This window comes from Dermacentor albipictus, chromosome 9 (assembly GCF_038994185.2).
Source record: "Dermacentor albipictus isolate Rhodes 1998 colony chromosome 9, USDA_Dalb.pri_finalv2, whole genome shotgun sequence".
Taxonomy (NCBI): domain Eukaryota; kingdom Metazoa; phylum Arthropoda; class Arachnida; order Ixodida; family Ixodidae; genus Dermacentor; species Dermacentor albipictus.
The window spans coordinates 38,666,883-38,688,878 of record NC_091829.1 but is presented as its reverse complement, the minus strand read 5'-3'; the positions used below and the strand labels follow the sequence as shown (position 1 = coordinate 38,688,878).

General features: G+C 42.9%; 1 protein-coding gene across 3 annotated transcripts; it reads right to left on the bottom strand.

Moving 5' to 3' along the window:
• Positions 1-38: 38 nt before the first annotated feature.
• Positions 39-21,886, bottom strand: LOC135916525 (histone H2A deubiquitinase MYSM1-like). Of its 3 annotated transcripts, none has more exons than XM_065449928.2 (13): positions 21,651-21,886; positions 20,195-20,276; positions 18,917-18,987; positions 17,364-17,466; positions 14,891-14,989; positions 13,833-14,374; positions 13,238-13,404; positions 10,912-11,028; positions 10,379-10,539; positions 8,175-8,361; positions 5,592-5,867; positions 3,206-3,316; positions 39-1,268 (listed from the first exon to the last, which is right to left on the bottom strand). In XM_065449928.2, exons 1-13 carry the CDS (start codon positions 21,722-21,724, stop codon positions 1,207-1,209), a joined length of 2,052 nt encoding a protein of 683 aa, XP_065306000.1. In that variant the 5' UTR covers positions 21,725-21,886; the 3' UTR covers positions 39-1,206. The 3 variants fall into 3 exon arrangements, with proteins under 3 accessions (XP_065306000.1, XP_065305997.1, XP_065305998.1); XM_065449925.1 differs by having other exon boundaries at positions 3,206-3,390; positions 21,651-21,883; XM_065449926.1 differs by having other exon boundaries at positions 3,206-3,390; positions 10,912-11,025; positions 21,651-21,880.
• Positions 21,887-21,996: the final 110 nt, after the last annotated feature.

Genomic DNA, 21,996 nt, shown 5'->3' with positions numbered 1-21,996 from the left:
TTTTCAATATGAGCAAAATCAGTAGGGAAATAAGTCAATCTCCGGTGACAATATCTTTATTATACATTTTGAACAGTAAAATAATTGTAGTGACAACAATGATTTTAAGTTTTATGTGATTCTCAAAAACAAGACAACCAATAAGAAAACCCAGTGAGATGCTGAAAAACCACAACATGAAACTGCAGAGGTTGGAGTACTATTTTCATTTTTACCAGGTCATGGCTGTTACTCGTTTTCTTCAGACATATACCAACCATATATACATACATATACCAACGAGCCAAAATTAGCACATTATGGCTGTCCGAATCTATAGTATTTTTAAGTAGAGCTGTAATCTAACCTTTTTATTCTCTTTCACAGCTGTAATTGGAAGAGACGTCCTTAAAATTATAACGTACCAGATTAATCAATGGTGACAGAAACCTGCTGAATGATGGTTAACAGCTGCAAATACGTATTCCTTGTTGTGCTAATATCTACAATCACTAAGCACCATGACTACCGCTTGGCACCTTTCCACAGACAGCAATTTGCAAAAGCAAACATTTTACCAATTATTTGCATGCAGTTTGCAGTTGTCAAATGGTCACAAAGTTGAAGTCCCCAGTGCATATCATACAACTAAATGAATGAATGAATCAGTACAGTGATGTAAAAAAAGCAAACCAATGGTGCTTCATTTGCAACAATATATGCATTGTATAAAACAAGAACCAAAGAAAAAAAAAGGCTTCCAGGAAAAGGTTTGTACCCTTTGAATGGAGTAAGTCTGATGGCTCAAGGATTAAGTAATGGTACATGAAGTAGTGTCAAGAACTGCTGAGACGAAACTTTCAGACTCAAGCAGGGCACAGTAAAAAAAAAGAACGAGAAATTAATCAACTAGTGCAAACAGTAAGATCACATATCTAATTCCTGCTTTCGTGGTAAGCACATGCTGGAGTGAAAGACTACTATCTATGACTTGTTAAAAAAAGCTCAAAGCCTCCGATGTATATTGCATAGTACATCGAGGATTTGTTTGAGCCACGAGGTTGCATTGCACTTAATTTTCTTAAAAGACAGAAATGATGATGACAATCAAGATCAATGCAGCTCTCGTATTACTGGGAAAAAATAAGCTAGCTTATGCTCTGCATGTGAATGCCACATGGAAGTTGCTAGGTGTCTGTTAAGGCTGCGTGAATGGCTTGCAAAATTTCAGTAGCATCTTCCACTGAAGTTTCCGAGTTTGTTATGTGAAACTGGAGGCTGGCCAGCATCTATTAGGGAGAAGAAGAAACAAAATGTCCTTTGTTTTCAAAGGTGTCCGGACAAGTAGACAACAAAATGAATTAGGACGTAGCAATGTTTGCTCACGGGAAATATACTTACAGTTCCACCTTGTTAAGTGGAATACGACACAAAAATACCTCCATTATGTCCAATATTTGTTATAAGCACGTATAGTATTTGTTTCATGCTAACATCAGCTATAAGCATGTTACATTTACCTTGTTATATCCCATAATTTGTTAAATAATGGCGTGGCTGTATTTGTATATAAAATTGAAAGACATCTCTGAAATATCCATATTTAGAAAAATATAATGCATCTAGTAGGCAAAACAGCTGATTGACTAAGTGGGCAAGCAACACTAGCTGGCATAAAGCAAATGTCTTAGAAATTGCAACTGGAACAAAAGCTGCTAAAAGGCGAGGTAGAGCATGTGCTAAACAATTTACAGAAGTATAAGTGGTTGTAGCAGAAATGGTGAAGCAAGATTAGTGAATGAAGAGGCAGCCTTGGTCTGGTCTGTTCATTCTTTCACTTGTCTTGTTTCCCCGTTTGGCTACAGCCAGCTGAGTATTCCTACAAACTAGCTCACTTGCACTGCTTCCAGAATTAAGCATGTTCATCGAGTTTTGGTCCACCCTGCCAATGTAGTGAGAACATTGAACAGTCTCAGCTGTTCTCTGGAGCAATAGCAGCTCATCAGGTGCTTCCAATAAGCCATTGGAATAGCGGTGTCCCAATAAGAGGGAAGAATGTTGCTCTGGAAGTGCTCTGAACTAGCCACTACAGTTAACAATTAATGTAGATAGACTCGTAAGCATTAATGCCACCAATTTTTTTCTGTTACTCTAAGGAGCACTTTTACTATTTTTTGCGAAGACTCACCTTCGCAATTGAGAGGTTCGCTTTTCAGTACAGCTCAGGTGTTTGGTGGCTAAGCTTGCCACATTCGAAAACTTGGAAAAAAAAACCTAAAATAATTGTACTGGGTGCAATCAGTGCAAAGTTTCAAATAAAATGACACAACTTTTCTAATTTTAACGTGGGGTGGATCTCACATGGAACGAGGCCATTTGGTCAAATTTTTCAAGCTACAAGTTCTGGGAACTTGCACACTTTCCCACGGAACGCTTTTCTTGATTTGTTTGTTGAAGCCAGCTCCTCTTTCTGCTTCAGCCACCAACCTATGTACATGCCGTTGACATTGAAGTTGTGGCCAGCTATTCGCTTACCGTGCTCCTTGACGTGCGCAACAACCCCAAGCTTTAATGCAGCATTTTACAGTGCTCACGGAATGGAACACGTCAATTTAGGCCTAACAATGTGCATACTTTAATTTACACCAGCTGCAGTTCGTGACACATTGACATAATTTTGGCGCGTACACTTAGATCAGAGTCCGCGTCACCTTCAATGACCAGATTCCTAGCGACATGACATGGTACTCTTGAGGTACCTATATGCAGGGTTCTACTAAATGCTCCCTGTTGCATTTCATTCCGTGAGCACTGTACAGCACCAAACACTTCCTCTCCATTGCGGACTCCTGCCAGCTGGCAGATGAGCCAAGGGAGCTGGCAGAGCTGGCTACGAAAACTAACCTCACAAACACAAGATGATGCCAGCACCTTGCATGCTGCCACAGAGGAATACGGAGGAGCCAGCCCTGGCTGCGCACTGGATGTCAGATGTCAAAGCACAGCTCTCTCCATCTAGTGGCGGCACACGAAATCACGCTGCGCGCAAAAAAGCTTCGTTGATGTGCATGAGCGGCATCAATGTGCCAAGTGCAATTGCTTCTGTGTTGGCATTCTTTTTTTTCGAAATTTTGGGCTGCCAAGTTGGGGGAGCAGCCCACACAGGGGTGCCGCCCTTACTCGAGAGTATAGGGTTATGACGACCTGGAAAGCGACAACAACTTGCCTTGTCTAAATAACGGAGTGAGGCACGCCAGGGATAAGGTTTGGAGAGCTCCACCCGAGCAGGGCAGGATGACACCCTGTTGACCAGCTGGTGAACCACCGCCGCGACGTCCTGGACAAATGACCGGTCTGCCTTCAAGAGCTTCACACTGAAGGCATAAGGCACAAGAGTTGGGATGCCGGCTCCTAACAACAAAGGAAGGCCAATATTCCTGGTCAGTTTGTGTGATGAGTGCAACTGGTAATTTTCAAACGAACACAAGCACGTATCCACCACAGTCGCAGGTAAAGGCCACTCCACCTCACGTAACCTCGGAAATATAAACTTGGTCGGTGTCTACAGCAGCAATGTCCCCTCCGTCATCTATGGTGACTGCACTATCACACTCACGCTATGTAAACATATGTAACTGGTTACAGAGCAGAGAAACCAGAAGAATTTGGTTATGTAACTAGTTTACGGAAACGACATAATTTGTGTGAATTACACAACTGTGCTGCGTAATTAGTTACACCAAATGTTGTGAAATTTATGTAAGCTATGAAAGTTATGTAAATTAGATGTGTTACCTCATTCTTCTGTTTTCTCTGTTCTTATTCTGCTTAGTACTTTCACTTGAACGTCATTATTTTCTGTTGTTCTTGCTCTCGAGCTTTTTTGTTATCTTTTCATACCTTGTACTGCTGCACAAAGCCTGTTAATCAACCTGGGGCAGCTGATTAGAATTATATCACTCTAATTTTGCATTTTCAATTAATTTTCTTCCTTTCTAGCCAATACATTGAACTGTAATCATTGTTTAAGTATGGTTTAACATGATTATCTGATTCTAATGCACGTCCGAGTGAATTGCGCCCTCAGTTTTTATTTGTTCAAAGCAAAACAATGCACATCCTACTATGATGTGAACCCAATTTTTTTATATTTATGTCAGATACCTCCGATTTTCACTATTTGAAAATAAATAAATAAATAAAACCTGCAGCGTTTACCTCTACAGAATGGAAATTTATTCACACATATTGTCCACCGTCATGACTCTTAGATAACTCTATCATTGTCTATGGAGCACACCAGTTTGTCCTGTATTGCAATTCACTGCATCTAATATACATTTTTACAGCGAAGCTGCTTATGCAGACCCTGGGCCGTTGTTGTCGGACTTCGCTAAAAACTATCATCATCGGCAATGGCTCGACATCGTCATATTCTTCCACAGCGGGCTCTGTTGCCACTCGTCATTCCAGCGTAGTATTTCACTTCTCTTCTGTCGTTGTAATGGGGAGGACGCGTCTACGGGGGTACGAGCCATTGCTTAAGGGAGTATGAGCCGTTCATTTTCTTACATGACGGACAGATCTAATTTTCAAGCGATATAATTTTGAACAATCGCAAGCAGCAATACCAGGTGGATGCTGCTAACCACGCTCCCGAGCAAACTCAAGACATCGAACACAAGCGACAAAGGTGGACAGCGGGCATACGGTCATTGGCATCGTTCTCACCGTCGCAACCGAACGTAAAAAAAAAAAACAATGGGAGAAACAAACACACAAGAAAATCACTCCTAAAGCATGCTTACCACGTGCAGTGCACGCAAAAGCGAAAATGAGGTGAAAGAATGGTGAAACAAACATTTTTACAATATAGACTGCTTGCGAAGCTGACTCCCCAACGATCACGAATGAGATAATGGCCCAGGTCAGGACTAATCACTTTTCGAGTACTTCCTGCAATACATGCAAGGCTATGATATCCAGGGAACACATGGTGTGGCACTACTGCTACTGGCATGGCACAAAAAGTAACCTTTACTTTAAAGGACTCCTGAACCACCCATCAGGCGTGGTGAAAAAATGCACTCCGCAGATAGCAAAAGCTGCTGCGAACATCTCAGCCAAATTTTGCAGTTGTGCGTGGCGCGTGGAACTCGCAAGCAGAGCGTCAAGTCGTATATCTCTCAGACACTCAGACCACAAATACACTTTTGTTTCTTAATTGGCTGTAATGTGCGGCCAATTTCGGGACCATTTTCTTAGAAGAAAGAGGTGCATAAAATCGGATAAATGTGACAGTTAATGATTGTGGCAATGACTGTGTTTGCATCACAAACTCACCCAATAGTTGGTTAAGTTGAAAACTAGGTGAGTTCTTGCCATGGAGCCGTTCGCACAGCTCAGCTATTGCCATTAGGTTGAAAATTTTGACATATCAGATTCGAATCTTTAGGTAAAAGGCAAGAAAACTATGACGGAGATATAGACTGACACACACAAAGTACCACACTGACACACACAGGTTTACTGTGGGTGTCGCTCTACATGTGTGTCGTCGTTTTGCACTTTTATCTTAAGTAGCAGCTACAGCCAGTCACACTTCGACTCACCTGCACGGCCCGTATCATCATTATCTCGCACGACCCACCACTTGGTGCGGGTGGCAAGCCCCTTGGCTGGCAGAATGGCTGTGTCCAACTGCAAGAATGGGCTCAAGATGGCCGCCACGAAGGGCCTACCCTGGCTGGAGAAGAGAGCCTGGTAGTCGCGCTGTGTGGTGAGATCCCGCACCGACGGGTTCGGCATGAATGTCGGGTGTGAGTGGTACCAGCCAACGACGTCACAGCCTAGCTCCTGAAGGGAATCCATGGCTTGCGTCTGAGACACTGTGCTCATCAAAAAAGAAAGGAGAGAAAAAAAAAAATGGCATCCAAAGAGTGTCACACACCACAGTGCGTAACAGGACTCTAATGTTGAATTCCAATGGCGGAGTCGGAGCAAGTTTTTCTGCTCATTTCGGAGCAAGTTTGTTCCAATGACGGAGTGAGAGCGGGAGTCAGGTGTTCCAATGAGAGAGTCGGAGTGGATTCAGAGCGGGAGTCACTCCGTGGAGCAGAAAAAGATACTCCGCCAAAATCGGCGGAATGGACCGGAACTCTGCGTGACGTATTTCCTTTACCACGTTTGTCTGCTAGGAGGCGCCACCGGTCACGACTTGCGAGGAAGCAAAAGCTGCTGCACGCTTGACGAGATACCCATTCCGCACTTTTAAAAAAAAAACGACAGGTGAACGGCGCTGAAGAGACAAGTGACCGGTGCGGCGGTGCTGGCAGCAAACAGCGGAAGGAAATGACAACACGCAAGGTATCCTGGGTAACCCGGCGATACAAGTTCCGCTTCCGCCTTGCTCCGGCGGCACAGGTTGTGTTCCACTCGCGGATTCGGAGGCGATGCTCTGCGCCAGAGCCGAGTGCTCGCTCGCGGAGTCCGTCGGCTGCTCCGACTCCGCCATTGGAATTCAACATAACATAAAACTTCCCTTACAGAGTACAGTTGACTTCCATTAACTTGACCCTGACGGGACCGACGAAATAGATCGAATTATCTGGCAGGTTGAACTAAACAAGTTGCAGAGTAGTTCAGCACTCTCAACATCGAAAGATCACATGCATGAAGGGTCTGACTGCCCATTGGCCGCAACTACGCAAATTAAGGGAAGTTGGTTGTAGAGAGAAGTGTGTATGCTCCAGAACAACAGTCAACATGAATGTGGTTACAGGGGGCACACAAAGCAAAAGAAATGATAGAGCAACTCCAAGCCAGTTCACTATATCCTATGTAAACCAGAAATTTGAAAAAGCTGGCCACAAATCATTGCGTTATTTTTTTTTTAAATCTTTTTATTCAAAATAAATATGCAATTGGCATGCATGACATAATCTTTATTATCTTATATATCTTTATGCTGTTGTTACGGTGCGATGTGCATTTCTTGTTTTCCTTTCATGCATTACCTTTTGCTGATTCACACTTCATGTTTATTCAATCTTTTTTTTTCCGAAGTAGAAACTAAAAGTGATTTCTTATGTGTTGCTCGCTTTGTAAACACAATTTGTTGCCTGTAGCTGTACATTCTAGTTTAGACCCGCTATCTGCCCATGGCCATGAGTCTAATCGGTGTTCGCCTATTTTAAGCATTGTAAATAAAGGAAAGTGTGACAAACAAAAAAAGAAGAGATGATCGTTAAAGTAAAATTATAGTTCCTGGGGTTGGATCACATACGGCAGACAGTGTCAGCACCTGATGAAAGCTTACCATTATCACTGAAAAGGAAGATGTACAATGACTGCATTTTACCGGTGCTGACATATGGGGCAGAGACTTGGAGATTGACAAAGAAGCTTGAGACCAAGTTAAGCACCGCGCAAAGAGCAATGAAACGAAGAATGTTAGGCATAATGTTAAGAGACAACGGTGTGGATCAGAGAGCAAACGGGTATAGCAGATTTTCTAATTGACATTAAGATAAATAATGGCACTTGGCAGGTCATGTAATGCACAGGTTAGATAACCGTTCGACCATTAGGGTTGCAGGATGGGTACCAAGAGAAGGGAAGCACAGTCAAGGACGACAGAAGACTAGGTGGGGCGATTAAGTTAGGAAATGTGCAGGCGCTAGTTGGAATCGGTTGGCGCAGGACAGGGGGTAATTGGAGATCGCAGGGAGAGGCGTTCGTCCTGCAGTGGACATAAATTATGATGATGATGATGATGAATATAGCTTCTAGTAAGGTAGCCAATGCATGCTGCTGGGGACATTTATTGCTTAGCTACTGTGAGACGTGCGGAAGCTGTGACACTGTACTACGGGCCAACGTTACGGGCTCTATTAAAATCTTTGCAAGAATGGGCCTAACGTTAGGGATCACATTAAAATCTGTGCAAGGACACCCATTGCCCACTGGTATAGAGGATGGCCCATTAAAGGCTGCCACCTCTGTTCACATTGCCTTTGGGATTGGCCCAGTTTTACTCAGCTGGACAGCTATCAGCCACAAACAAAGGGAAGGGGAGGGGGGAATAAGCTAAACAAAGCTTCGTTCAAACACTAGCCTAGGAGTTCATTCAAAGCAGAGCTTTTGTGACTGGTCCAATTTAGAAACTCTGCCCAACACCCCTTGACAGAACTCACCAGAGTCCATTTCACACTCAAGGTCCGTGCTAACTGAGTCGCAAGCTTCTGCAGTGGAGACGACCAGACAGTTCCTGTGCTCATCGTAGTAGCCGCCCAAGAGTCCAATCACCTCGGTGTTCAGAAGGTGTGCATGAATGTCCATTCGCAAAAAGGCAGTCACTGACACCTCAATGTTGAATGGCTCCTGGGGAGAGAGAGAAAGAAGTTGAAACTTTATTGACAAAACATTTGTCACTAATAGCACTAAGGCCTACAGGAGCTTCATGTTGGTTCAGCCAGCATGGGCAGGACATTTATTTGTCTTAAACTTTGTCCTTTTGGATTCAAACAGCCTGCGAAATTGCAAAGCATCATTTTCGAAAAAAACACTACGTTATAAAAATGCAAGAATTTTTAGTGATTATGCATTTGCACATAACTTATTGTCCTGCCATGTTTAAAACAATGGTTCCTTGGAAGTTTAGGAATATAAAAGCATAAAAAAATAATGCCGCAAGGACGTTTGAAGCCACAAGCATGAATAATAGACAGTTCCATGCACTATACATGACAGCATTATGGTAGACGAATGATGGCAGTGCTGAAGTTCTGTCCAGTAATTTTTGTAGGAAACTGTGGTTTTTTTTGCACGACAACCCCGCTTAGCCCTCAAGGTAAAGAGGCAGAGAGGTGAGAATAAACTTTCTATAATAAGGTTAGAATTTCTAAAACCTTCAGTACTAAATGCCCGGGAAGACAGAGCACATGATGCCATGCCATCTCGGTAAGCAGATTACTTCTAAAATGGGGCGCGAGGGCTGCATATATGCTCGGCCACGTTGACGCCTATGCAAAGCTACGGCCGTGCTAGAAAAGACAAGGTGCGCCAACCTGTGAGACGCCCACAGGTCCCGTGAGAATTAGCAGACCCCCCCCCCCCCCCCCTTCCCTATTGTGGCCATTCAGCTTGAAGAAAATGTGACGGCACATTCTTATATGAGTCCCTTTCGACTAGTTTTCCAATCCTGTGTTCATGCAGTCACAATTCCCCAATTGGCTCATGGCAAAATACACAATGTGTTTGCTCAAGGTAAATACATGTACACAATACACAATACACCTGAGAATGGGTTAGTAGTGTGCCCTTCTTTGTGTCCATTTCTCTTTGCCTTCCTGGTTGATGTTCTTTTTGTCCCTATTGATTTATGCTGTATATAGTGGTAAAAGAATTAATGACATGGCACTTGTCCCCAAGAACGCAAGGTATTCGAGGACATAATGACGACTTCAGGATTAGCATCAATATTTCAGACAAGATTCAGTGTACGCTTTCCGAATATTTTTCAGTGTTTTGTATGCTGCTTTTCTAAAGACTGTTCAATAAAACCATCTTCAGTCTCAATTATACACTGAATTCAGCTTCGATAATATCTACACACTTGAATGTTGGGCAGTGCTTCCACAATAGCAGGCTTTGGAAGATTTTATCACTGAATGGCTGTTTGTTAGTCAGTCTTCTTTCAGGGGCACTCACCAGACAATATTTGGAATTGGGACACCACATTGAGGGTGACGTGGTCACAGAAGTTTGCAATTAGATGTTCTTCGATGTGGGCTCAAGCTAATTCATAACTGAATAATGACACATAATAAAATTATGCACAGGAAGCTTGATGTTTGTCTGCCATTCGAAGCTGATTGTAAATGGCCATAATATACTTTTCAGGGTTGTCACTCATTATGACCTCCATGTGCTGGAGAAATTCAACCATCTGAATGACATCTTGCTACAGGCAGCACTTAAATATCTCTTTCCCATATGAAACTTGGCCACAAACACGTTTCATCCTGAACACTAATCATTTCGCGATATTCAAGAAAGTCGTGATTACCAAGTCACTGTGGTTGGTGCGCCAGGTGATTATGGGAATGTACTGCTTCATCTCCAGTGTCTGACTGAAAGCTGATACTTTGGAATAAATGCACTAGATAGGTGACAAAGGGGTTGGTACGGACAATGTTAAGCACCTAGACAGATAGAATGAGAATGTTAATGTCTATGGCGATTTAAAACCATGTCCTCAAGTACCTCGTGCACTTGGGAAGTGCATTTTCTGATTCTCTCTCTTTTTATGTGACCATGTAATAGTGTAGAGTTAAGAGAGCAAACCAAAACACAAACAAGTCATGCAAAACAAAAGCAAGTCGTGCAAAACAATCACCTGGCCCTCGTCATAATTTCTGCAAGGTATCAGCTTGAAAGGATTCTGCTGATGCCGGCCTGGCTTTGGCTTTGAGCGCACGAGCGTTTGAGAGATAACGCTTCCCTCGGAGCCGTGTTCCAGCGTCACGCCGCCCCCTTTGACATCAATGTTAAGCACATCTGAAACAGATGCAGCAAACAGATATATGCTGGCTTCCAACTATCCAGTAACAAAGAATTATAAAAAAATATATATATAAAAGAAAATAAAACAAGCAAAATCCATGATACTATCGAGAAAAAAAGAACTTGGAGTAGCGTATATAAACAGCATAACAGCCACACCAGCTGTGAAATAAAACTGCTGTGAAATAAAATGTTAGCAATTCTGTCCCAACTCCATCAGCATTTTGGTACCAGAAAACCGCACACGGATCAAACCCAACCAGTTCAAACTTTCAAGTTTCTTATGGCCGATTAGAGGCCAATTACACAGCAGGTCCACTTGTTTTTCGTGGTATCAATGCTCCTTAGGTCAAGCTTAAACCTTACCTAAGCTGGCAGTTTTCCGTCTCTGTGGCCTCTCCATGTCTGCTCTTGGCTCTTTCCTCTTGTGCAATGGCTTTGTGCGGGACAGATACTTCGTCCTTTGGTACGTCACCTGAGCTGCTTGATGCAAAAATATGCAAGTAATAATTTTCAGAGTTTGCACCTCCACGACCCAAAGAAGGCACATGATTAAGTTTGAAACATGGTAAGTTTACTGTACTCTGCCAATATTATCTACCACATGTAGACGAGTCTTAATGCATGCATAAATGCTAGTCCTTGCCACTGGCTATCCCGGGCAACTACCACAACTTTCTTTTAGAAAAGAAAGTGCATGACTGAAAGTGTCAGTGATACATGATAGTGTGATAGCACGACAGTACATAAATAGATCTTTATTTGGTATTCATTCAGTTACAAAAATGAATGCTGGGACAAGAACTATAAGCTGCTTGTTTGCAGCTTCAGGTTCTTGTCGCTATCCATGACAATGAGGACAAATAATTAAGCATAACATAAAACAGTGTGCACATTTAGGCTGTGGGTAGATTCAGCAAATCAATACGAAGTGCATCTATGAATATGTAGATAAACAATTGACATCTAACTATATTCATGTGGTAAACAATGTAAACTTCACTAAATAACATTCTAATGAGTTCATTAGAACAAGCACATTAATTGAGATAATGCATAACTGGGATCAAACAACATGTTATCTTATCCCTACTGCAAGCTTTAGTTAAAGGGAAAGTTGCGATATGTCAACCTGCTTTCAGAAGCTCTATAACCATGCTGCAAAAACAGATGATGTGTGGTGTTTAATGGTGCAAGGGCCAGATATGACCAAAGAGTGCCATGACACAAGATGACGCATTGCCAATGAATTGTGAATGAAATGGAAAAATTGAGTGCTAATGGTAGGAGTAATACTGGTGTAAAATGCCTAAAAATCAGTCACTGTAAATTGTGTAAAACGTATAGCTCGCCGTGATCGCCGTCACACTCCGTGCGACTTTAATGGCTGCCAAATGATGTGGTGCTACCCCCCGGTGCACCACGTTGGTGTAGGATGGACTAGACAGGTTGTTCATAGAGAAGCGTTTGCCGGCCTCTTGGAATGATAGATTAAGTTTGATTTTGAGCTTGATGATTTGCTTTTCTTTTTTCCCATGATGGGCACGAGTGGGAGTATGCGGGGGGATCTCCATCACAGTTAGCACAGTTTGCGATGAAAGTGCACGTGTCAGATAAGTGCTCGTTGGATGCACATTTTACATAAGTGGTGCGCCCTCGGCAGCTTTGTAAATCATGCCCAAACCACTGACACTTGAAACATCGACGCAGTTCTGGATTGTATGGCCGGGCACAGAGTTTGCAGTATCCGGTTTCTATTGAGTCTGGTAGGTTACTTGTTCCAAAGGTTATGATTACATGTTTCATGGGGATTTCCTTGTTGTCTCACCTGACGGATATACTTTGGACTTTTACTACATTCTGGTCTTGCCATCCCTCTAGTAGCTCACTTTCGCTAAGATCGAGCAGGTTATCTTCAGGGATGACACCGCAGACAGTATACAAAGATCTGCGTGGGCCCACTGAAACAGGAATGTCTCCAAAAGCAATGAGTTTGCACAATTTGCTGTACTGAGTCCTGCCATGAATTTTAACAAGAAGGTTGCCACTTCCCATCTTAGTTTGTAGCCTGAGTCTAGTGATTCTGGCAAAGATTTTGCCACAACAAAAAGGAGACATTGTGTGGACTGTCTTGGTTTCGTGCTGAGAAAGGGGAGCTTTGGTGGGGCTAGCCTCCTGGACCCCAACCCCCTTGATCCCAGCAAGGACATTTAATAAAGTTTTCTTCCTCTCTCTGCCGTCTACGCGAAGCGGAGGCCAAAAAGGTGTGTTGCCTCCACCGAGGGGCCATAAAGGTCCAAAACACCCGACTTCGGCTCAACCCCCCCCCAAATCCCTTTACCCTGTACATTACTGAGCCAGGCATGGCTACACGCAGAGGGTCCAACCCTCATGTGCTCGGGTACGTGGTGTCGCAACACACCAAACGCCTGCTGATGCAGGCGCCCCTGCGGGAATGCTGCAAAAACACAAGAAAGAGGGTCATACAGCTACACAACAAAACCCCAGTATTTTCTGTAAAGAAAACAAATGCGATTGATCGGTTTCACAATTAGAGGCACGCACAGTAAGTTATCGCGAGTGCAAAATCGAACCAGGCATTTTGCCTTTATTTAGTCTCAACATCCTCATGTTTCTTCTACGAGGAAACAATGAAACAAATGAAATTAAAATGAATGTACAGACTACTTACGGCAACCGAAGTTGATAGCTCCAATCTGTTCTAAATAGTCATGAATTCTTCCGATGCAGTTCACGTCACCGCAGTTCTTGAGTCCCTGCCTTGCCTGGGTCTTGTTCAGATACCGTGGCTTCTGGCTGTTCCAGGCATCAATGATGAAGTTTCTGATCCTAAGGTACCTGAAACGTGAGACCGCACAAATTTTTCATATCAAGAAAGCTGAGGCCTCCTTTATCAAAGAAAAATTTCAACACGCTTCAGTTTTACAACTTCACTAAGAAGTGCAGCTCAGTGAAACACAAGTGTCTGCAAAGACAAAGGTTAATGGTACCTAGAAAGGTACCATTACCATGCAATCACGCCTTTCAGACCACGTGGAGTAGGAACGTTATACATGAGGTCGAGTGATTACGTGGCCTGTAATATCTAAGCATGACGCAGTTTTTAGGTTTTTCCATATTTCTATTTTGCGTAGTACCTTGATTAGAAGAAAGAAGCCACCACACTCTACCTTTAGAATACAGAAAATACACTCTATATCCAATTCTGTTTTACTACTCAAAGAACCCCGCAGAATATGGTAAAGTCTTGTTAACTTTCGCAATACCTTTCTGGTGTCTTGGAAGAGCTCCCGGAAAAAAACTCTGAATGAACCATCTTTTCGTCTTTGCTAACTGCAGACTTGTCCAGCACAACTTCAGCGATGGGAGGTTCAAACGTCACAGCTGCGGTTGCACCTTTCTCCATGCCCTCAGGCAACAACCTGTCTGGGCTTGTTTCATTCTCTGTGTCTTCTGCGGATGAATCAGTTGCCAACTTGGGGGTCGCAACTTCGACAAATGCATCACTCTTCCGAAGCGGAGAACCAGGCGGTGAAAACACGACATCGTCGGTGCCATCACAATCAATGTCTATTTCATCCTCTTCGTCAGCAGACTTGTCGATACTGACAATTTCACTCTCTGGGAACTTGTTCTTCAAGGTCTCTATGGCTTCGGCCTCCTTGAGCACGATCACATTCTCGTTACGCGAGGTTGCCTGCGGTTTCATCTTTGCTTGTTTCTTGGGCAGTTTGGCCACCGGTCCTTTTGATGTGACGACAGGCACAGAGGTGTCATTGACTTGGCCAGAAGTTTTTCGTTGGAGAGCCTGAAACAAGATCGTCCATGTTACAACTAACGAATGGACAACAAATGCTGAAAAGTAATAAAGCCAACTCTGCAATGCTGCCAAGATGACACCTAATTATTCTGAATACTTTGTCAGCGTGAAACCACAGATTTCTATGTGTTTTCTCATATTTGGGACATATTCGTGAGGCATAGATTTTCTAAATTTGCTAAGCTGTGTGTCTGGTTCCTTTAGAATGCAATGCATAGTTTTCTTTTGACAATAAAAATTACCTAGATGTGAACAGGCACTGTCTAATGTAATGAAGTCATGGCGAACTCATGCAGAATCTTCCGAACAGCACCACCACCCGTCTCCACCAGTCTTTCATTTATGTGCATGTTCAGGTTTAGCAATCCTACTCTTGTGGCAAGAGTGGCCATTTTGTGATTGCATAAATGTAAATTGTAAATTGCTAACACAGCTTATTAAGAGATAGCCTGAAGCGTGTGCTATTACTAAACTAAGCAATGCCATCATGTTTAATATACTTGCATTTTTCTTCAGGAGGTAGTGAGCATGCGTCTTGACTTGTATGGTGCTTTTGGTCTTGATCAGTGCAGAAATCTTGCTCCATTTATTTCCGTGTTGTTCCTGCCAAGAAAAAACATAGCAACGAAAGGGTAAGCATGCTGCAAGAAATTTTAGAAGTGAAGGTTGATTGACGAAATGATTTTGGATGCTGCCACAATTAGGCTAGCTAAATGTACATGCTTCAATATTTCACCCTGTGATAAAGGCAATAATGTCACTGTACAATGGAAATTGTTTCACATTAGCAATATTCAAAATTAAATAAAATGATGCAGCAAGTGTTGCATATGTTTCTGTTTCAGTTTATTGTTCGTTCATAACGGTCGGTTACAAGAAATTATATGCAGACAAGGGTCCTATAGTCAGAGACTGCACCAGGACCCTTGGATTAGAAGTTACACAAAAAATAAAGCGGAATACAGAGCAGAGAAACAAAATATGGAATAAGCAAAAAATAAGCAAGCAACTTAGTGATGACACACATAAAAAGCAAAGGAAGAGGAGAGATGCACTATCATTGCTAATTACACAGCTACAAATTAGCAAAATAAAATTATAGGCGACTAATCACACAGCAAATAATTTTTGAGTTCGTATTTCAACGAGCACAAGGTGGATGACAACTTAATGGAATACGGTAGACTATTCCAAAGTTTAAGCGCGCAAAAAGGGGAAGCCATCTTCCTGTAATTAGTACGACATAAAGGCAACAGAATATTTCCTTGTGCTGCAAACATTGTCTTATTAGGATTAAAAAGAAGATCAGAACTAACGAAGTTGTAAGAAACTTGTTGAGTTGGTAATTCGAAAAATAATATCGTAAATGATAGTTAAACAAATCAGTAGCTTGACGAATTTGGTTCGTATGAAGTTGTGAAGAGGTGTTGGAGAAAAAATGGCTTCGTGTTATAATGCAAATAGCCTGATTTTGAATGTGCTGAATAGAGGAAAGATGACAATGATAAGTATTACCCCAAGAAGTAATACCATAAATGATACGACTACGAATGAAAGCGAAGTATAACAACAATAATGCTTCTTTGGAAAAAAATTCACATGATTTGAGTAGCGCTCTAATGCCAAATGCTGTTTATTGTTTGATGTGCGCAACGTGGTTAGTAAACTTAAGGTGGGGATCTAATTTTATGCGGAGGAAAGAAACAAGTGGAGGCAGGACTGTCATGCTCGTGACAAAACAAAGCCAGCTAATGAAAAAGAACACGCTCCACCTGCAGGTTGCAGTAACAGAGCAAGAAATTTTCAGATTTAGAAAGTCTGCTAAGAGCTTAGGCCAGACTACGTCACAATCACTCCAAGTGACTCGCAGTAATTGCAAGCTATTATCCCTCTGATAGATGGAAGAGAGAACACACCTGCTGCTCTCTAATTGCCATGACCGCAATCAAAAATTTAGCTCTTTCGCTCTCCCTGCATCAGGTAATGCCCATTGTTAGATACGGCACCGTTTCCTGAGCCTACTTCGAGTTCACCAGACCACATCGAATCGCACCACAGCTAATTAAGAAGCGCAGATGCACAGATACCACATTCCTGAGGCGCGCACGTGCAAACAAGTTGGTGGCCCCCACTTCGTGTGCCGCAGGTGGAGCTATTCACTGCTTGACTCTTCCCGAAAGTGAAGCGAGAGCCTGGCGCTGTTCCAGGTAACGTGAGCCCCGAAGCAAGACGGCTGTAATGCGCCGCGAAGGCCTGGCAGCGTCGCCCCCACCTGGCTAGTGTGACGGCGCATTGCAAGTCAGCAAGGCAAGACCGCAGGAAGAAGTAAGCCCTCGGACAATTGTGGACCCAGCGGCGACTCTCTTAGCCGGGTATGACACCGTCGCACGGGCGCCTGCCATTGGCCGAAAATGACGACACTTGAGCGGGCTCGCCGATTGGCCGAAAATGGCATCATCTGAGCGGGCTCGCCCATTGGCTGAACGTGATGTGTCTTTGAGACACCGAAGGGCTTAAAAGACGCAGACCGGGAGCAGCAGAGGGCATTCCTAGGGCATTCCTTGATTGATCTCTTTCAAGCTTCTTGCCACGGGCCACAGCGTCCGAGTTGCTGCCGGCCCGTAATGACATTTAAGACTGTTAATATACGCTCACTGTAAATAATGTAAATAACCCTCCCAAGCTTTCATCCCGACGTCCTCCTCAACTCCTACACCACTGATTCTCTCCCGTCCAAGGCTTTTTTACATTGTTCCCCGATTACCTGGATTATGCAAGGAAGAATCTCTGGAGAGGTTCTTCTAGGAAGGTTCTCGTCTTCGGCGCTACGGTTTTGGTGGCATCACCGGCAAGATGCACCAGAATGGAACAGTACTTCCATACTAGCAATCACATGGCAACGAACAGCCCCTGGTATTTACAACGCTACTCAGCTGAACAGCCAAAAGGCGAGAAAGCAGAGCTTTGAAGCACTTACCATGCATTGCAACAGAAGGGCTTCCTCGTCAGCTGTCCATTTCTTTCTTTCTGTTGGCGTGCCACTAGTTCCCACAGCAGCGGTTGGTGACTGCTTTTCAGTCCTGAAAATATTGGCACCAGTATTCATCAGCATAAAGTGAGAAGTACACGAGCAAACCAAATAGGCCCTGTCATGTAGGCCTCGACACAATATTAACCCTTTAACTCGCAAGTTCTTCCGCAAGAGAAGTGTACACAATTTGCCAATATCATTACATCTTGATTTGAAAAATATACGTGCACTTTACCTCTTATAATGACTTGAAATATCAATGAAAGAGATCTGACGAGATAAGGAGGCTTTTTCTGAGAAAACATACTTTTTCTGAGCACACGTCAGGTTTTAACAAATTATTTGAAAAGATGATAAAGAAAGGGATTGAAAGCATCGAAGGGTGTGCTCAAGTGCCAAAACTAAAATGGACGACGTGAATAGAGTTCACAAGCACAGCTTGTTGCTGGCAAGCAAAGCAGAAGCAGCTGCGTGGATGAGTATGACTCCACTTTGACGATATACGTACTAACAGCTCTGCTCTGGTAGTTGAAGGGCTAATCCTCTGAGTGCTGCGTGTTTTGACAATTTCTGCCCACTGCTTGCACAAGTTTTCTCTCGGTGAATCAAACTCAATTTCTGTTAAAATAAAACATTAGCAGAATTTACATTCAAACTGTATTTATTGGCAATACTTAGTTGAACATGTCTCAATTCTTTTTTATTGCAACATTCAAACAACGAAGTTGTGATTATGCTCATAACCGACTTTAATTCGGTTGATTGGTACCTACTAAAAAATGAAATTTCATGTGGGTTATTTTATTACTGACGTCCTCCAAAAGGTTTATAGAAAGTTATTGAATTTTAGCATCCCTCAAAAAGTGCTTGGGCTTCTTGTGCTGGACCACCAAGCCAGAAATTGAGAGATATGTTATCCGAGCAATATTGACTCATGAACTTTTTCTCACAGAATCTTTCGCGTACAAATAAAAGCTGCCATGAAATTTTAGTTTAACCAACTTCTGTAAAAATGCCGTGACCAGTTCTTATGATAGAGATGTGATGACAATCGTGAACAATATAAGGAAAAGGAGGCAGCGAGCGAAAAATGTTACATAGCTTAACTCAGGCATATCAAGGGGTGTGCACAGACGTCCAAATGAGATAACTTAGGCATGGCACTTTGCAGGTTCTTAGCGTATTGGATAGGGACAGAAATTTCAGCCTTCACTTTTCTTTCTGCTAACAGTGCTTGGAATATTATCGCTAACTGGATAATGCAATGTAAAAACCCAGCAAGCATGGTTTTAGTTTGGCTTTTTTCATTATCAGGCATGACATCACAACTGTGCAATATGCATATGAAACTGGTCCCTAGGCCCCTTACAGTAATTGCATGAATAAGACGTGATGACATGTGCCATATTGTCACCACAAATGTTTCTGCACATTTATGCAGCCTCACAACCAGATATACGTTACTTGTTAAAAAGCGTGAGAAAAAAAAAAAAACTTACTTCACTTCAACTGTGTTAGCTTCTGCTGTGCACCCAGCCTCATTCTCAACGGTTCCATCAATGGTAGCTGCCTGCAGACATGATACATTAGTGAGCATCTACACCGGCTCAGACTACATATGTTTCACAAAAAATGATGCGTCTTTCTTTTCTGGACAGAAAAAAAGAGTTACAAATGACAGCTTTTAACTTTATGTGTGGCGTAGCTTTTTGCTTGTCTCTGAAGAACAAGTTGACAAAAATATTTTTTTCATTCAGCACATGTGAAAGTGGATGCAGAATTGAGACCATTATTTGACCAGCACTCAAGAGACTAAAGACACTAAAGACCATCGAGGACGTGGGAGTAGACCTCAACTAATTCTTTACATTTCAGAATGCACAGAACCTTCTTGTCAGCCTTAACTGAACAAACCTCATCATTTGCTGCCACAGTCAAAAGAAGCCTCATTTTAAGATAGCTTGTTCTTGGGCAAGTTGGCTGATTGCTGATGAGGCCGTTGTAGTGCAGATAAAATAAGCACAAAGAACAGAAGACCAGGCACCACAGACACTACAGCGTAAATAGAGTACAACCAGCTATGACCGCTGGATACATGACAACAGATTCCACAAAACACTGCTTCAATTCATACACAACACAGGCCTCACAGCACACATATAATACACATATACGCACCAAGAATTATGCCTTAAGGACAAGTGTTTATCAAAAAAAAAAAGATAGAGTACAAGGAACAGAAGACTGTGGTGTCCAGTTTAGTAGCACCAATGGCGTCTGGTCTTCTGTATTTATTTTATCCCCACTGCAATGGCTTCACCAAATCTCCCTCCATCCGAACGGAAGAGAAATGTTTACTTCATCTATAATACTGCAATTTGCATAACACACAAAAGTTGTGGCATGCAGTGATCATTCTGGTCCATCTTTTTAGCACAAATTATATACGTCTCAGTCTTTAAGAACACACCAACTAGCCCAATGTTCCACTTTAAATGAATACAGTTCATTATTTGCTGCCAGTTAAAAGAAATCTCACTCTGCCTGAGAGAAATAAGAAAAGATGTCAATTTCATCAGTGACACTGCCCTTTCTCAACATTTTAGACACCAATAAGGTGAATGGGATTCAACGCCATGTGCACATGTAGAAAGCAATGAAACATAGCTTTACGTGTCCTTTTTGTATAAACACGCAGGCAAATAAAACCACACAAGGAGAAAAACTGCTGCCATATGAAAACAGGCAGACTTCAAGCAAAGAAAACAGGAACCTACAATTCGAGCATCTGTATGCCACAAGGGCTTGAATGTCTCGTTGAATTCAAGCATGTCATCACAGTTGGCATCTCTGAAGAGCCTGCAATGAATATAAAACAACTCAAACAATAGACTATGTTAGCTAATATTTATTTCTACCAGTAAAAGGTGCCATGCTACTATACAAAAATAGGTGCGCTGTTTATCAATCACTGTACAACATGTGTAATGAATAAATATGGGAAAGCAATGAACTGCTGCAATGTGCTGCTCCATTTAAATATTCCCGAATGTGCCTTGAATTGAGCCATTCGTTTGACACTTAAGTGGTGGATAGCATTGAAACATTAATCATTAAGCATTGAAACAAAGTAATAATTGCTAAACGTTTCTATCGTACAGTGCTTTGTAGTACTTATACATAATAAAATTCCGGGACGCAGAAGGAGTGTGATTAAGACCAGTGACTTGTCAAGTTGAGGTGCTTGGCTACACTCTAGCAGACGGATTAGAGGAAGTGGTTGGAGTCGGGGCACGTATGACGGCAAGGTTCTGACTGGCGTTGCAGAAGTATGTTGCGAGACTCTTGGGCAAGCCTCAGGAGATAACTGAGATTACAATGAAGCGGGCCGGTGGTGCAGGATTTAGGGTCCCCCAAGGGTCAGCGGGGGGGATCAAAGCTGCTACCAATTCGGGCATTAGCTTTGGCACCCTGGCAGCGCCGCCAAAGTACACTGAGTAATGTCACGTTGTTTACACTTAGTACTTGCACAAATTCTCATTTCCCTCGCGATTCTCACTGGCTGACGACTGTGGCTCGCACTGGCAGCTCAATTTACTTATGTCACGCCATTCAGCTTAAAGACGCGTAATGTGGCGTTTTGTACAGTGTATACGACGAAAAAAAAGCGCTACGGACTTCTGCAACAGCAGTCCTAACCTTTTCACAGACTTCACGACGGATGCGCAAAACTACGCATGTTTGAGAGAGCTACCGCAGCGTTGTCGTGAAATAGTATATCAAGGGGGAAAAATTCACATCCCCTGTCATTTCTGTCTACAGCAATGAAACAATGTGCTGCTGATAGAATAATCACATATTCTAGCGCAGACGTAGGGCTTGATGGATATAGTGCTAGTGCTCAAGAAAGTAGACTACATAGCGTTCAGTAGTGGATACTTAACCTAGAGATTGCTGTGTGGTTACGCCTTCTTTTGTTTATGGCACAAGGCTCCAGAGAGACGCGAAGGCAGCTATACGGTGTTCTGCAAATTGTTTTTCTTCAAGTGGACGGGAAAACCGCAGGTGAGCGCGAAACTGACAAGTGAGCGTAGTACGCTGCGTTTAAACTCGTCTGCTGACGCAAGCGCGCTGCAGCGGTGGCAGTACTGTGCACTCAGTCATTTCCGTCCTGAGGATAAGTCAACTGGAGTCGGCGACAATCAAAGTTGTCCAGTGAAAGGTTGCACTCACGCTGTGTCGGCTTGGAAATCACTTTCGACATCCACCGATTCCCAGAAGCAGACATCTTCTTCGAAGGACGCCATGAAACCGACTCACCGACGTTGCCTCACGCCAAATTATTGCCTACAAGCACCATACCAGGCGTAACGCTCAAAAACTACGCTTGTTTCAGATGACATTCCGAGAAGGAGGCGTTCTGACTGCTGATACAAAACAAATCACATGTGCGTTTCAAACAGTAAACAACGCTGCCATTGCGTTTTCTAGGGACACTAGTGCCAACCGGTGACGCCGCTAGGCGCAATCGCAGCAGGCGGCGTTACATTACCAGCAATAACGGAGCTATTGTGTATTT